This window comes from Phoenix dactylifera, chromosome 15 (assembly GCF_051530095.1).
Source record: "Phoenix dactylifera cultivar Ajwa chromosome 15, Ajwa_hap1_PhDact_Kaust_v1.1, whole genome shotgun sequence".
Taxonomy (NCBI): Eukaryota; Viridiplantae; Streptophyta; class Magnoliopsida; order Arecales; family Arecaceae; genus Phoenix; species Phoenix dactylifera.
The window spans coordinates 22,601,610-22,618,473 of record NC_143204.1 but is presented as its reverse complement, the minus strand read 5'-3'; the positions used below and the strand labels follow the sequence as shown (position 1 = coordinate 22,618,473).

Below are 16,864 nucleotides of genomic sequence, written 5' to 3'. Positions count from 1 at the left end.
ATAACCAGAGAGTCCTCCTTCTAAACACTTCTTCGGTTCTTCCTTCCCTAGTTCCTCCTTAGTCCTTACTCCTTAGTTCTTCGGTTCTTCCGAGTTCCAGTTGAAGAAGAAGTAGGCAGGGAGGCCGAGATCGGCAGCTACGTCTAGGGCGTGGATGCAGAAGAAGTCGACAAACAACAAGGGCGCGGGGAGAGGGGGAGAGGGAAAGGAGAAAGCGGCGGAGATTAAGGTTGGAGAGGCGGAGGAGGTCGAAGGCGAGGGCCTCGAGGTTGGAAAAGGGGTTGGGGGGAAGGGCGACCGAGGGAAGGTGGTGGAATGCGAGGGTGGGTAGGGCGGTGATGAAGGGGGCAGTGTCGCCAGTCTTATAGGGAAGGTCGACGATGGGGACGGTGACATTAAGGCCCTACTAAGTTACAAGATTCTCTTGACTCTGAATCTAAAAGCAATGGGAATAACCTGATTTCTCATGGTTCGGTGCCTTTCATGTTGGTAAGGATACTTACGAGTTCCCTTTATTTCTATCATGCTATAGTACTCCACATATTTGAGGGATACTCATGAAAACCTGATCTTGTTGCTAGGGAATGAAGAATCTGCTTCTGAGATGCTAATATGTGCTACTAATATGAACTGTGTAAAGGATGTGAATATCCAAATCATTTTATTTTCTATACTACTAATTAGTTACACTTTTGAGTTCACAAGTCTATTTCATATATCAGTGGAAGATACTAATTAATTGTAATCAAATTGGAATTATTAGAATTTTATGTAGCTAATCAACTAGTTTATTAACATTTCTAATTTATTACAAGGATCCATGGTTTTCAGTTTTACTTAATCAATGATCTTTTTCATCAAAGCAGGTGATTAAATGTGGTTTTGTTGAACCAGAAGTAGACTTATGTTTGAAACTTTAGAATATCTTCCCTGAAACATTGCATCTAGTGATTCCCCTTAAAGGAACTTGAAATTGTTATTCATACCTAACTTGGCTGAAAATCTTTCCTCCCATGAATCTTGGGAGCTCAGAAAATTGGATGATATGTAGCAGCAGAGGGGATCTGATAGAGATGAGTGGAATTTGGATGGGGATTGAGCTGTATCTTGCTGGCATTACATGTTTGGACATGTATTTTAAATAAAAGCGAACTACTTGTTATATAGAACACAAAAGTTTAAATGGATTAAATGGATTAGCTATATTATCGATTGAAAATAGTATTTTAATAAATTTTGAATAAAAAAATTTGATTAGTAATTTTGCATCTAAAAAAAAAGTTAGACAAATTATTTTTCAATGAATTTTCAAAGTATTATGCATTTATTAAAAAAAATTAAAAAAAGATCTCTTTTAGTAAATTCGTTTTAGATCTTCAAATACATTGGGCTGCTCCAGCTGTCGCCACTATCTCATCATCCGCTGCTATTTTGGGTTCTTCTGCCCCCTTCATTTCTGCTTCTCCTTGCGTGCAAACACTCCAAGACCAAGATTTTCCTTTCCAACTCATAGATCGATGGTTTTCACTTCACAAATTCTAAACCGTCTGAACCCAGTTTCATTGACAAATAGACAGGATTTATGTAAAAAAAATGGATTCGGATTCAAGTTGGATGGTACCCGACCTGACCCTACCCGATAAACACCCCTGCCCATATATGATCGAGGGATAAGCAAAGCCCCTCAGGCGCTCAAAGTTTTCTCTCTTCTTTTTCAAGTCTTCACACAGGTGGATAAGATGCCCCGGCGACTCTCTGTATCTGTCACTGGCGCCGTGCTGGCTTCTCTTCTAGCTCTCGTCCTCCACGTAACCTTCAACTCCCCCATCTCCCCTCTCCCTTCCCTCCGCCCCTCCTCACGCATCACTCCAAACAACCTCCTAAAGGTTCTCTCCCTCCCTCTCTCTCTCTCTCTCTCTCTCAATAAAAAAAAAAGAAGCTATTTCTGCTATGTCTTGCGTTTCATATGATTCATCGCGTTAGGTTTTCTTTTGAGGTATAGACAGTGGATAGGCTGGGAGAAGGAAGGCTCGAGGGTCCAGAAGCCGTGTGCGTGGATGGCGAGGGTACACTGTACACCGCTACAAGGGACGGTTGGATCAAGAGGATGCAGCCCAACGGCTCTTGGGAGGACTGGAAGCAGCCTGGAGGGTCGGCGCTGCTCGGGATCGCCGTGTCAATGACCGGAGATATCCTCGTCTGCGACGCGGATAAGGTAATCAGACAATTCTGTCCATCTCGACTTCCTACCCCATGAGGATCGGACGGCTGTTAAATATCGATTGGTGGCCTGTACCGATCATCCTAACCAGCTTTTGTTTCTTTTCGCGATTTACGGTAAATATCATTTTCATATTACATATCTTTGTACTTATTAAATGGACCGGGGAGCGGCTGCTATCCGAAATTTGGAAAAATTAGAAGAAAATTATAGAAAATTTGTCTGAAATATTCATAAAAAGTAGAAAAACCACCTAGATATATTAAAGTTATCTAAATATTTTAGAGGCATCTAAACATATATAAATATATTATATTCCCACACCAAAATTATTTTAGGAAAAATATTGAACTATAAAACTTTTCTTTTCACAAAAAAAATTACGCACGTAGAGAAAAAAAATACGTAACCAATCTAACTACACTTAATTATTTTAGAAAAGTATGAATCTTGATATGTTGTATCCCAGTCGAAAATTATTTTAGGAAATAAATATTGAAGTACATAGAGAAAAAAAATACAAAAAATTTCTTCCACATGCTAACTGGGCTCTTCTTGATTATTTTAAGAAAAAAGAAAAAAATATTAAGAAGTTGGCTTTCCTCTGCTTGAGCTTAAGATGAACGTTTTTAACTGATTGGCTGCAGGGCCTGCTAAGGGTTGGGGAGGATGGAGTGGCCACTCTTGCTTCGGAAGTGGACGGCTCTCCTATCATGTTTGTGTTTGCTTTGCTGTTCTCCTCCAAAGCTTCCAATATATTTTTTTTTTTGGGTTAAGGCAGGGCTTAATTGAAGTTGCATAATATCTAGAAGTTCCATTTCAATCTATAATTCCAATTTTTTTCAAGAGAAAAACCTGTCCTCCTTCATGCATGAAAGCTTTAGCCTCACCCAAGAGAAAAACTATAGCCAAAAGAAAAAAGCATGAAAGCTTTAGGTAACTTAAAAGAATTAAGAATAAGACTTAAATTTTTTATTTTCTTACTTGAATAAGACCATGCGTCGAGAATTAATGGAAGCAAAATAGAAGGGAGTAAAAATTATTTAACCAAGTTATTCCATCTTTTTTAGTTAAATAGTTATTAGTACACAACTTTTTGCCTACCATTTTTTTTAAACTCTACTTAATTCAGAAATAAATTATTTTATTTTATAAAATAAAGTACTTTGTTCTCAAATAAAAAGTAAAAATAATGCATTTTAGCATTTTGAATTAATTTATTTTGTCGTTACACTTAATATAAAAAATTGCACATTGGCCGTCCGTAGTTATCTTTTATAATTTTTATAAAATTATTGGTCGGATCCGATCAGTCCACCTCTAAGCATGTTCTTTTATAGTTGGACTTTTGTCTTTTTTTTTTTAATCTATGTATATTTTTTTATGATTGGACTAATCCATCTGACCTAATTAATTATTTTGTCATAATTTTTAATATCCACGCGATATTTTATACTTCAGTTTCCAGCCTATTTTGTTCTATATGCTTGCTGTTTGTATTCCTGAGCTGGCGAGGTTGTGCCATTATTCCTTATAGGACAAAACCGATCACGTCGGTAGGACGGCTCGTCTCATCCAACCATCCTATTGGCCGAACGAAACGGTGGGATCAAGGTTGCATCTCTCGCGCGAGAGAAGGATTCACCTTCCTACGAGCGAACCCACCGTTGGATCACCGGACACACAGATCTCAAAGCTATCCCACCGTGTCATTCATCGGTCTGCACAGCTCTCAAATCGACCGGTGTGTGATCCAACGGCGGATTCGATCGAAGGAAGGTGAATCCTTCTTCCGCGCCAAAGATGCAAATCCCGACTGGCCATCTAAAATCTTATCAAGCGGCAGGTGGGGCATCCAAATTCCAAAATCTTATCCAGCGGCAGGTGGGACAGCTCAATCCTCTAAAATTATTTTTAAATAAAATAAAAATATTTAATAAAAAAATTTAAAAAATATTTTAAATTTATTAAAAAATTAAAATAGTTTTTTTGAGAGAAGCTCCATTTTGAAAAAAAAACTTTAGGCTCCGTTGAAAAGCTATCTTGAATTATAATATTTTTTTAGACCAAAATACCCATAATAAATATAATAATTACAGAAAATAATAATATTAATATAATAATAATAATAATAATAATAATAATATTTTATATCTTTATTATTATATTATACTATTAAATATAATATTATATTATATTATATCATAATATATTGATATATTATGTTATATAATATCAAATTTTATTTTATTATTATGCTATAGTATACAACATTATATTACTATATTATAATAATATTATATTACATTACAGTAATATTATACTATATTATATATTTATGTATTAATACATATTATATTTTATTATGCTCTATTATATAATACTATGCAATGTTTTTTATGGTTCTTTTGTTATGTATTAAGACTCACAGCACTTTATAAATATAGTTACTAAACAACAAATTGCTTTTTATACTACCAAGCATATTATTCAATATTTTTTTGATGCTAGCATATTTTTGATTTAATACGCAGCCGATTCAATGAATTCATAAAATAAAATTTAGAAGAAAAGTGCTTTGGATGGCAGCTCCAGTTTCTTCTTCTAATGTAACAAGCATGGTAACACGGGAACAGCCAAGCATTCACATGCATTGCACTAATCCTTAGGAGCCACATAAAAAAGAATAAAGTGATTAGCCAGGCTGCAGCCAGGTTTGAATAAAAAAATTCAGGTCACAAAATTGGGACGCTAGTATTTTGAATGCACGAAAACTTTGCATGCCAACAATGTAGTTGAAGTAACAGATTAGTATTTAAAGCAATTTGGTGAAACCAAGAACCTTTTTTTTTAATGTATATCAATTAACTCCTGAACTTTGGAGACTGTGTTTGGATTTAAGGTCCTGCCAATAAATTTCCTTGTAAATTTCGTTCTATTGGTGCCACATGTTATGGAAGGGAAAACAACTTATGCGAAGAATTTTTGTGTCCTTTGTGATTTGTAGCTTTGCGGATGATGTTGTTGAAGCTTCGGATGGGAGCGTGTACTTCAGCGATGCAAGTACCAAATTCGGATTCCATGATTGGTTTCTCGATCTCCTCGAAGCTAGGCCTCATGGCCGGCTCCTCCGGTACGACCCTTTTACCAAGAAAACTTATGTGGTGCTCGCCAACCTAACCTTCGCCAATGGCGTTACCCTGTCGCAAGACCAAAACTTCCTGGTGGTTTGTGAGACATGGAGGTAAGCTAATTTTAAGCTTATTGTTTCGATATATTTGCTTCAATCTTTTATAGGATAGTCTAGCCTTGTGGACTTGTCTCATTTGGGTTGGAATCAAAGGAGAAGGTCTAATATCCAAAAATTTGGATACACCCAAAATAAAAACCCAACCCGGACATATACAACTGGCTTGTCCGTTGAAATCCCTAATGGATTTTGAAATTGGAGGAGAGGAATTAATTTTTCCCATGAAAATTAGCATTCAGAAGCATTATTTTTAATTTTGTATAAGCAAAGAAGTAGTGTCTTTTCTGTATGAGTCTGTCCTCTGTAGGATAATTTTTTTTATAGTATTTCTTTTCTTCCATCTAGGGCTGCAAATGGTCAGATCATAAGTGACTCTGACCCAATCCGATTTTTTGTTCGGATTCTAATTTTGGAATCAAACTCAACTCAATAGAAGATCGGATCCAAGTCATGTCCAACACAACCTGATAAGTAATGAAATAAGTCGAATCCAAGTTCTAAACCTTAATGCTAGATTTAGCCAAGTTGTACCAAAAGGGAGAGGAATCGCTTCGGAGGCAACCAGACTTGACTCAACATTTTCTCCGAAGTATGGATGGACCCATCTGATTCGAATTTGACCTGAACTTAAATGAATCTAGACCAAACCTGTTTTCAACCAACTGAATAGGTTGAATTTGGGTTCAAAAGATGAAGCCAAACGATTTCTCAGATGTATATTAAACCCAAATCCCATTGTTTACATTGGATCCAACTTTGCGTTCAAATTATTTCTCAAATATATTTTTATCCATTTGACTCGCAAGAAAGTAACACTGCATGTTGTGATAACGAAACGCCAGACGTGTGACAAAGTGTTTCCCCTAAAAATGACTCAAGAAAGTAAAAGCAGCACTAAAAAACATACCCTGAAAAAAACTCACCCGTTCCTCCCATTTCCTTCCTCTGCTTTGCAACTCTCTTCGACACAGGAAATATCCCATATGAAAGAGTAATCAGGCAATCCAAACGAGCCCCATGTCTCAACAATCCTGTCTGTAATAAAATACAGCCCCTGACGATCTATGATGTTTTTCCATTGAAGTACCGGTTGATTAGATTAGATTTGATTCAGATGTCTAGAATTTTGTCAGAAGCAAGCTATACTCGGTCATTTTATTGAAATTAACTATATTTTGTGAGCTAGATTCCGGTGTTTGAAGCACTGGCTGAAGGGAGAGCAGGAAGGGAAAACAGAGGTTTTCATTGACAACCTCCCAGGAGGACCAGATAACATTAATCTTGCACCAGATGGATCCCTCTGGATTGCCCTTCTACAGGTCTGTAGAGCATTACTTCTTTTCTAACCTACATAAGCCTCGATTTCAGCAGTCCCATAAGCTGGCTGCATTCACCAGAATTAAGATTTTGGTTTGTTCATTTCAGCTTAGATCGAGGTGGCTTGATTGGATTCATTGCTCCTGCATGACCAAACGGGTGCTTGCAACATTCCCAAAACTAGTTGAGATTATCAAACCTATGAAGAGTGGGGCAATGGTTGTGAATGTAGCTTCCAATGGCAAGATCACACGAATGCTTGATGATTCCGATGGTACGGTGATGTCCTTCGTCACCTCGGCAATGGAATTCGATGGTCATCTCTACTTGGGCAGCCTGCAAACAAACTTCATAGGAAAGCTGTCTCTGAAATGAGTGAGCTTATAGTTTGAAGTTAGATGAGTAGATATTTTGATTTCTTCTTACCATATCAACCTCCTGAATCAGTAAAAGAGGCATACACGCCAAAAATTTATATAGGATAGCTATCATATGTAATATTCCTCTTCGTGGCCTTGAACAACAAATCCTTTTTAAATCTTTGCTGCATGATCTTGCCCTGATGGGTGCAACAACACTTCTCTGGCTTATCTCTAATGCTCGGGTCCTTTTCATTACCTAATGACATTTAGTTATCCTTGCAGTCTCACTGCCATGCATCAACAATTACTTTCGGAACCTCAGATGCACAACTCTAGCTCATCTGCTTCTGTCCATGTTATATATTTCGCAATTAACTCTTGCACAGGTATATCTAAGATAATCAAATGAAACTGAAATAGCCAACCTTAAGAAGAATAAGTCTTTCTAAATTCACAGAAGGATCCTATCCACAAAATCAACCTTCAATGGTCACCTTACAAGCTAGGTAAATTGATTCAACTTCCACTGGGCATAGTTCAGTCCTGGAAGCTTAAATGAACTACTGTTGCAACTCACAACTTCACTGGAGTATTTCATGATTCTATGCAGTACTTCACCAAACCAGGGAAATGAGAATTGAGAATGGATGATGCATCATAGCTTTCAGGAACATCGCGATGTGCCAGAAAATGTATTTTGGCTTAGTAACCCATGTCTGCAGGAAGACGTGAAATGACGGCATCAGTTTTATTTTTATGTGGAGTTAAAGCCATACCAAAATAGTCAAACAGAATTCCTTGATTTGAATCTAATATGGGTTAAGTGAACCGTTGTAATCCCCATCCAATAATCTCAAACATAGATGTGACCAAAGGCTAAAGAATCAAGTCCTCTGGATCTACAGAAAGCAGATTGAGCAGCTAACTTGAAATTTGCCACTCTCAATCACGTTCACTGATCGCTGTCAGGTGCTCATCAATCTCATCTGTTGATAGCACTCTAAAAACGGAATCTTCTGTCCTCACAACTCCAACCTAGAAAATCACCATATCATGATTAGGATGTCTTACAAGCACATTGAATATATGGGTAGTCAAATATAGAGATTACATTCTATAGATACCATGGTCAAATATAAATGCTTAGCAAGGAACAATTTAAAGGATAGCAGGGGAAAAAGGTAGATTCTTGCACGGGTTAACCACACTGGGAATGGTATGGAAACTTTAGGGCTGTAAACATTCAATTTAGTCAGGTTGGATAAAGGATTTGCTTGTCTCAGATCCACCCCATCCATATTTGGGTCCCAAATCTGAATCCATCCCAGCCAATGTACAAATTGGATTTGGTCAGATCAGGTTTACGATTTTAGCTTTCAACTCCAATAGAAATATCGGGTCAAGTACAGTTGTTCTAAATCAAAACTTTACCATACATCTTTTTTTCTTTTTTGACGAATTACAAGGTGAGGCATTAACTTTAAAAAAAAAAAACGACTTGGAACACTCTGGTTTTGAGAGAACGGTTGGGTATTAGAAGAGTCTGATTATAAACAAAAAACTTATAAGGTACAAGGCAAGACATAAAGTAGGGGCAGCAATCTGTCCAGCCTGACTAATCAATGGTCCAACCCAGAAAAAATTGTCCGGACAAGAGATACCTCGTCCAAAAACCAGGTCCGGGCAAAAAATCTTTGTCCAATTTAATATTAGGTCCAGATCCAGGTCCAGGTTCTAGGTTTTTCCTCCCCATAATTGCAAAAGACCATGATCCTCTCCTCTCCCTCTCATTTCTAGTAGCCACTCAACCCATCGCACCACCTTCCCTTGATAAGCAGCGACCTACCCCTGCCTCAAATCTGACAACTGATCCTCTCTACTCCGATGACTGATTCTTGCCTACCTTGATTACCGATGCCTCCTCTCTCTCTCTCTCTCTACGTCCAGGCAAAAAATCTTTGTCCAATTTAATACTGGGTCCAGGTCCAGGTTCTAGGTTTTTCCTACCCATAATCACAAAAGACCGTGATCCTATCCTCTCCCTCTCATTTCCTGCAGCCTCTCAACCCATCGCACCACCTTCCCTTGATAACCAGCAACCTACCCCTGCCTTAAAACTGACAACTGATCCTCTCCTACCCCGATGACTGATTCTTGCCTACCCTGATTACCCTCAATTCTTGACTGATTCTATCCATCTATCTATCAATATATCTCACTGGCCCGTCAATGAATAACATTCCCCTTGATGACCAACCACCACCATGTGCTCTCTCTCTCTCTCTCTCTCCAACCCTAACCTGAATCCCACTGGCCCACCGCCTCCTCTAACCCTCCACTCTAGTACTCTCTCAAATGACCGGTCACTTGCCCATTTCTTTCTCTAACCCTAACCTTATGAGCACATTGCCCCTTCCACTACAACTTTGGTGCTCGCTGAAAACCCAACAATGCACAGCACCCTCTCCAGCCAATCACTACTCACATTGGTCAAGATGGGCCAGGTCCAGATTGACCAAATTGAAGTGTGTTCAGTTTCAAATATTCTGCCGTCCAAATTCTCAATCTGGGTCAAGTGCAGGTTAGATAAATGGCTATACCCATAGGATGTTGTTCAACCAAGAACTGACACAGAGAAATTCTTTTGCCACTCCTATTGTAGAGTCATAGCAAATAGTACAAAAAAATTTAAGATCCCAAAGTCTGCCAATCCACGGCCCAAGAAGTTCAATCTCCCCAAAAAGGATTTACTTAGCTGTGCAATTGGACATCTGTAATGCTCATAAATTAATATAAGTCTGCAATACGGATGTTCGAGCATGTTATCCATGAAATATCTCCTTATGGACAAAATGGCAAAAGAAGGATTAAAGGATGGGCAGATGCCACAACCCTGCAATGTAGAGAATTTCAGAATACCAAAATCACCCTTTTAGTTGGAGTGTGGTATCTTGATAATATACACATTTGCAAGTTCTTAACAATTCTCACGTGCAAGAGAGATGCTGTGGATGAGATGGTTGAGCATGCAACCATACCATTCAAGTTAATTATTTTTGAATGTCAAATATGACCAACCTGGACTTAACCATTATCCATACAACTTCTCTTCATGAAAGAATTTGGCATATATGACAAAGTATTAAGTTTCTTGCTGCTGAATTTGCTATTTCTTATTTTGGAAAAAAACGCTATTGGTTTTTTATATAACTGGGTTGGGTTAGATTGGACCACAACATGGATGTTCCAAACAGTTCAGAGCCAACCCAACGCAAAATGTTCATACAGGTTGGATTGGGATACATGTTGAATCTCAGGTAGACCCGACCTGTTTGCAATCCTAGTCAGGTTCGATTGTGCCTAGACATTCTCAAACCTTATGCATGATAAAATTTTGGCGTAACATGATCCTTTAAGAAACATTACCTCAATCTCAGTGGCCTTGAAATCCTCCTGTATAACTGATTGCAGAGCAGATATTGCAGTCTACAATAACCAAAAGGCAAGAAAACATGATATCAGGCAAAACTACAATTATCAATTCAAATATACAGAGATAGGTGTTTTAGAGTAAAAATTCTTTGCATTAATCAATAATATATGATCATACAAAAGAATAATTAGAAAAATGAATCACAGATGCGATTAAAAAAATAAAAACTCTATCCAATGATGTAGTAAGTTAAGGGAGAAACTATAGCTATGTGAACCATCTCCTAAGAAAAGAGATGATTTTACTGCATAATTCAACTTCCCAAGGAAAATCCACAAAATCATAACAGCTAAAAAATTGCATTTGTCCATCTGCCGATGGAACAAAGTCAAGAGTAGTTCCACAAAGACATGGGAATGAACACATGGTTTATTACTTCTAGGATTCAAGCAAAGGTGGAAGGCTCCACAAAATCAGAAAACGAAATGTCACTGGGAAAGCCATATTTGTCCCTCAGCAGGAAATTTTTGTCTAACCTGATAGTTAATCCAAATCTAGATCTACCACACGCATCAAATGTTTAACACATGTCAATACTCACTTTGAAAAGTTATTTACCTGCACAGTTTCCTCGTACAAGAATTTAGGATCATTCTTCATTTTCTTCTCCAAGAAGTTGATTGCTTCTTGCTCTTTCACGCCAGCACTTGTCGCCTGGGAACAATATTTTAGGGAAGTGTGACAGTTGTAATAAAAACTGCAGCTCAAATCTATAAGAAAAGATTTACAGAAAACTAAGAGGGCATGAATCAAGCACCTGCCTTCACAATAAAAATAGATGGCCTAAAAACAAACATAAGCAGACAGCATTCTACAAAAGTACTTGTTAAATGCTTGCACGAAGGATCATGGAAAGCCAGTTAGCAACATAGCATATTAATTGAATAGATCAATTTACAAATGAAGAAGAAATGGTCAGCATTTCCACTGAGAAAATAAATGATATCTAAAGAAGACAGAACTTATCAGAAACCAGATGAAGCATGAATTTTACTAATAACCCAAAACTAGTGTAATAACATTTAAGATGCAGCAATTAAATAATAGCTGGTGATAAGAGTACTGATATTTTCAGTTCTGGCACAGCTGCTCTATACTTGCTCTATGGCTAGAGCTCATTGGGCCTGACAGGCCTACTTACTGCACCAGACACACAAAAATCATCAGCAGGCCCTTAAATCTCCCACAAGCAATTATTAAGCAAATGCTATTGTCTGTCAACTGCTACCCCTGATGATAGCGTATCAAGTTTTGTCTTCATCTTCACATGCTTATGACTATACTACCAGAGTATAAGATTGGAAGAATGTCTAAAACCATTGTCAACATGCATCTAAAAAATTCATTAGAAAGAACACTCAATTGCGCCTGAAAACTAGGTAACGAGCTGCGCATTTGTACATGTTTTAATAAATATTCTATGCCAATCAGCTAACTTAGTTTAGTTATCAGAAAGTTCAAGAAGGGGCCATAAACTCTCAAAATTTTCTGTACTATGCATATACCAGAAGATGACATGATCAGGGCACAACTAAAAGGGTGGTGCGGTTCACAAGGCCCCTGCTATTGCAGGGTTTAGGGAGGGTTAGATATACATAGCTTTATCCTTATGTGCAGAAAGGCTGTTTCCATATTTCAAACCCATGATTTTCAGGTCACAATAGAGCAACCTTAGAATCGCACTAAAAATTGCCCTCATGATCAAGGCATAACTATGACATACAATCAGATAAAAGTTTCAAAAGATATAGCTCAATATCTGCCTCTGATACAAGTCAGCTAATGATGGAACAACATAAATAATAACCAAAGCTGCAACTCATATTCATGACCATTAGCCGATAAGCCTAATCAATGATGACAGGTTGCAACTTCTGAATAACACTCCATCCATTCATTCATTCCAATCCCAACCATGTCCCCTTCCAATAAGCATTTTACAGTCTTTTAATATAAAAAGTGTTAAAGTCATCCCCTAAAAACTTATTTGGCATGAAGACATAAAGGCAAAGATGCAGCTCACAAAAATTATATACCTTATGTCCAAAGAAATGTCCAGCTGGGTCGCATTTGAAGAGTTGAGGTCCTTTCTCTTCATCAATACCCAAGATCATAGCAACTTCATAATCCAAAGCAAAGTGGTAAGCAGAAAAAGAGGGGAAAAGGAGAAGAAGAATGTAAACAGCAAGAAAGTACAGTAATCTAAATAAAGTACAGAAATGTACAGATCATACAGGCATGAATGCATTGTACAGAAATGATATAGTAAACATCATAACTCAGATGTACAGATCATGTTTCATTGAATGCCTTGAACCTTTACAGTGTCAGAAATGATATTTCAGAAACTGACCTACTCCGAGAGGTCTCATATAGGCATGCTGGGTATATACTTGAGATTTGTCGGCTATCCTGTACATATATTGCAGAATATAAGATACAAGGTTATTGATAATTGTCTTAAGAAAAACGAAAAAGCATGTAAAATTCCACAGAGAGAGAAAGAGGGCGGGATCATTTTTAACATTGTTTCATTCTTAATAGCTAAATACTCTGAGTAGAAACTGACATGACATAAAATCCAACATCTGGAAGTTTGCAAACTGTGCAAAAACATAGCTCAAGCTTCACTCGTCAGCGGCTTACTCAGATTCTATAGGTTTAACATAGGTACAAAGTTACAAATCAAAGTTATTGTTTTTAAGGAAACCTGCATGGGGTAAAGATCTCATTTGGTGGCGTATTTTCAATCCAAAATCAGAAATGATAACCAAATTTGTACATTTTGGTACCAGATTATTACTCATGACATCTTTTACAAAGAAAAGGATGAAGTAGGAATTCGTATGAAATATTATCTCAAAGAAAAGGGACTCGTCAATGCTCATAGTGACCTCGAGAAAGATAAATGGAAGGCTCACTACTTCTATAGCGAGTCGGGCATGGAAAAATTTGTGCTTCCTATGACAAACTGCTCCTTTATATATGCAAATTAAGAATTTTCCTTCACAAAGCACAATCCAAGAGCCTCCACATGAAGGAATCAATATTACAATGCTTATATACAAACAAAACTTCCTGCATTTTTAGACAAGACCCTGGACAGAGCTAAGCAGCAATTGACGTAACTGAAAATCATTTAATGATGCTGAAGATGCATAACTTGAGTAAAAATAACAGCAAGTGATACACACAACTATATTAAAGATCACATCATCATTCACTCCACACCACCCCCAAGGAAGAAAATTCAATAGACAAGGAGGGCCTGACAACTTACTTTAACTGACTCATGGAATATTAGCTTTGTCATAAGTCACTTTAATAATCTCTCTGAACGCTATCTAGGTGTTAAGGATTGATTATCTCCAGCCCATATTTCTTAACCCCTCAAGATTTTGTGAAGAAAAATAGATCACTTGACACACCCGAATCTCCATTTTTTCCATAGCTTTTCCTAAAAGCATCACAAACTCAAGACCTTAGCAAACATTTTCATATATCAACATTTATGTGAACTGACTCCAGATTGTTCTGTATAAGTACATCAAGATTCTTATATAGACATATTTCAACAGAAATTGATTCGTAGCCTTTGCTGTTACATATGCTGATGCAAACATTTAGGAACTCAATAAGGCTTATGGAATATATGTGTTTCAAAGATTGACAGATAAAATTCATTGCAAATGTCAAAAACAATATAACGGCACCATTTTCTCGGTAAGGCTTATTGATTCGCAGTCTGTTACATATGTCGATACTAACATTTAAGAACTCAGTATAGCTTATGGAATATATGTGTTTCAAAGATTGGCAGATAATATTCATTGCAAATGTTAAAAAGCATATAACAGCACCATTTTCACAAGAAAGGTGTTCCTAGATAAAAACATGCATAAGTAGCATAAAATGTTGCTGTCCAAGCATGCACAACAAATAGAAAAAACTCTTAAACACCCAATATATGACTTTGCAAAAAGTCACTGGAAACTAGAATGCATTGTTAGGTTCAATCCTAATGAAATTACATATGAACAGTATTCCCACAGAATATAGTGCACATCAGTCACTTTTATAAAAGTTGAATTTATATTGCTAAAAGAAGCTAAAAGAAAAAGGTCGTGTTATTCCAAATTGATTGACAGTTGCAATCAGAAATATAATGCTATTATGTACCAAATGCATACCACTTGGCTAATACATCCACAGGCATCTCATATCCCCATTTGAAACGAAACTCAGCTGCCTCATTCCTGGCTTGATGGACTAAGGACCTTGCATCAGCTAGAATAGTCAAAGAATTCATATGTTAGCAGTGCTAATTAGAAAATGATATCTATAGAGCCACTGACAATGTGTGAATATTCTTAACAAAAATCACCATGGCATAAGTTTCCATCAGCTGCCACACAAACTGGAATGAACAGAAAGATGTAAACAGCCCATGTCAAAGATCACAAAGAGTTGGTTTGACAATTAATAGACATCACAACATGGATCTATTTTTTTAACGTCAGAAGGTAGGAACCCATCTTGCTAAGATAATAAATATCATGTCCTTAATATATCTATATCATCCCCTCCCATAATTTTCTAAAGTGGCTTAAAAGTTGAATACCACAAAAGTGAGTCCAATCTCGTAATACCACCTTTATTTACATAGATGAATTGGTGCGAGAAATTCTCCTACAATTGTTTAGCATTTTCTCAATTTCAATATCTAATCAAATAAGCTCGTTCAATAAAACCCAGCTGCTTTTTTTTTTTGAAGAACAGGAACTAGTATTTCATTAAATCCAAATGTATTTGCCCTTTTGCATTCTTTTAGACTTACATCAGAATCATACTCATTTACTAAGTCATGGAAGCAATTAAGCATCTAACCACCTTCCTTTAAGTTTTTACTTCTCTATATAACACTCCACTTCCTCTTACTTCCCTTTTTCTATGCAGTTATATTTTGGGCATTATAATTGTGGTCTGTACATTCCATCTTACTTTAAAAGATGATGGTGAGATGATGGTGTATCAAGAAGCTGGTTCGTCACTGGCTATGTTGCTAAGCTACCATCTACACACCGAGGTGCAAACTTTTCATTGATGACAATGTCAAGGAAAAGAAATGATACTAGGGGTACAAAAAACTCGGTGCAATGAAACATTTTAACAAAAAATGATAGGACAAAAACAATGCAGAGGTGCAATTATTAGTTCAAATCTATGGTTTGCTAGTATGGTAGTTTAATGTTTTTCTAATCAGTATTTACAAGTAACTCAGAATACCAACAAACACAAACACCCGCATATCATATAAATCAACACCATAATTCGCTACCTGTCATCCCAGTTGCTAACAGTCCGAGGTACTTTGTGATGGGAAAGAGGTGCGTCACGCTCGTCTGATCCAATAGCTTGTCCTGCATACGGTTTTCCATGACCAATCCCAGATTAAACAAAATCATAGCAACGAAGATTATGAGAATCGCATTATGAGAATCAGGCAAAGAAATTGCGCACCGGGACCTTCTTCTGAGTGACGACGCACACGGAGTCTTTCCCTCGGACTCCAATCGACGTGATCCCGGAGGCCTTCACGGCTTTAAACGCATATTCTGTTTCAATCACGGGAAACACATACGTGAAGTTCAAAAACCTAATCTCATTTTCCCATGGAAACAATAACTGAAATCAAAACCTAGAATCTCCCACTACCACGATCCAGCTGTAACCCATAGGGATCTGAATGAGATGTGATCGGACATGGAGAGAAATCGAAAACCCTGGGGCTTACCCACTTGGTAGAGCCGGCCCTCGGGGGAGAAGATGGTGATGTGCCGATCATAGCCAGCTCCGGTTCCGCGACTCATGGCGCTTGGTTAGTTTCTTCGATCGAAAGCTTAGGTTTTCCCCCCCGAGAATGGGATTGGAGGATTTATCTTCGTGGAGAGAACTGGGGTGGGCTGAAACGAGCAAGCTTGCGCTGCCAGAAACGCCGTCTCCGCCTCCAGGGAATAGCAGCGTAGAAAAGGGTGATATTTTTATATATAAACACCTCTATCAAATTATATTACGCATAGGCTCTAAAAAACGAGGTGTAGACTGTCAAAAAGAGAACGCAACTCGTGCCTCTTTCTCGGAGCATGATCAATGTGTATCATTTTCTTAAGGTACTAACTTCCCAACATATAAAGATGGTTCACAACAAATTTAGAATCTGA

The 16,864-nt window shown here is 37.5% G+C and overlaps 2 protein-coding genes across 3 annotated transcripts; one reads left to right on the top strand and one right to left on the bottom strand.

The window, feature by feature from the left end:
* Window positions 1-1,407: 1,407 nt before the first annotated feature.
* Window positions 1,408-7,365, top strand: LOC103716307 (protein STRICTOSIDINE SYNTHASE-LIKE 4-like). 2 transcript variants are annotated; one of them, XM_008804253.6, is made up of 6 exons: window positions 1,408-1,886; window positions 2,003-2,215; window positions 2,869-2,936; window positions 5,229-5,465; window positions 6,658-6,790; window positions 6,897-7,365. In XM_008804253.6, the coding sequence occupies exons 1-6, from the start codon at window positions 1,740-1,742 to the stop codon at window positions 7,161-7,163; spliced, it is 1,065 nt and encodes a 354-aa protein (XP_008802475.2). In that variant the 5' UTR covers window positions 1,408-1,739; the 3' UTR covers window positions 7,164-7,365. The 2 variants fall into 2 exon arrangements, with proteins under 2 accessions (XP_008802475.2, XP_088567778.2); XM_088711652.2 differs by having other exon boundaries at window positions 1,689-1,808.
* Window positions 7,366-7,867: 502 nt separating this feature from the next.
* On the bottom strand, window positions 7,868-16,802 carry LOC103716308 (proteasome subunit alpha type-6-like). The gene is made up of 9 exons (XM_008804254.5): window positions 16,438-16,802; window positions 16,164-16,258; window positions 15,982-16,063; window positions 14,834-14,930; window positions 12,997-13,055; window positions 12,680-12,762; window positions 11,202-11,297; window positions 10,577-10,636; window positions 7,868-8,185 (listed from the first exon to the last, which is right to left on the bottom strand). The coding sequence occupies exons 1-9, from the start codon at window positions 16,511-16,513 to the stop codon at window positions 8,093-8,095; spliced, it is 741 nt and encodes a 246-aa protein (XP_008802476.2). The 5' UTR covers window positions 16,514-16,802; the 3' UTR covers window positions 7,868-8,092.
* Between the last annotated feature and the right edge of the window lie 62 nt (window positions 16,803-16,864).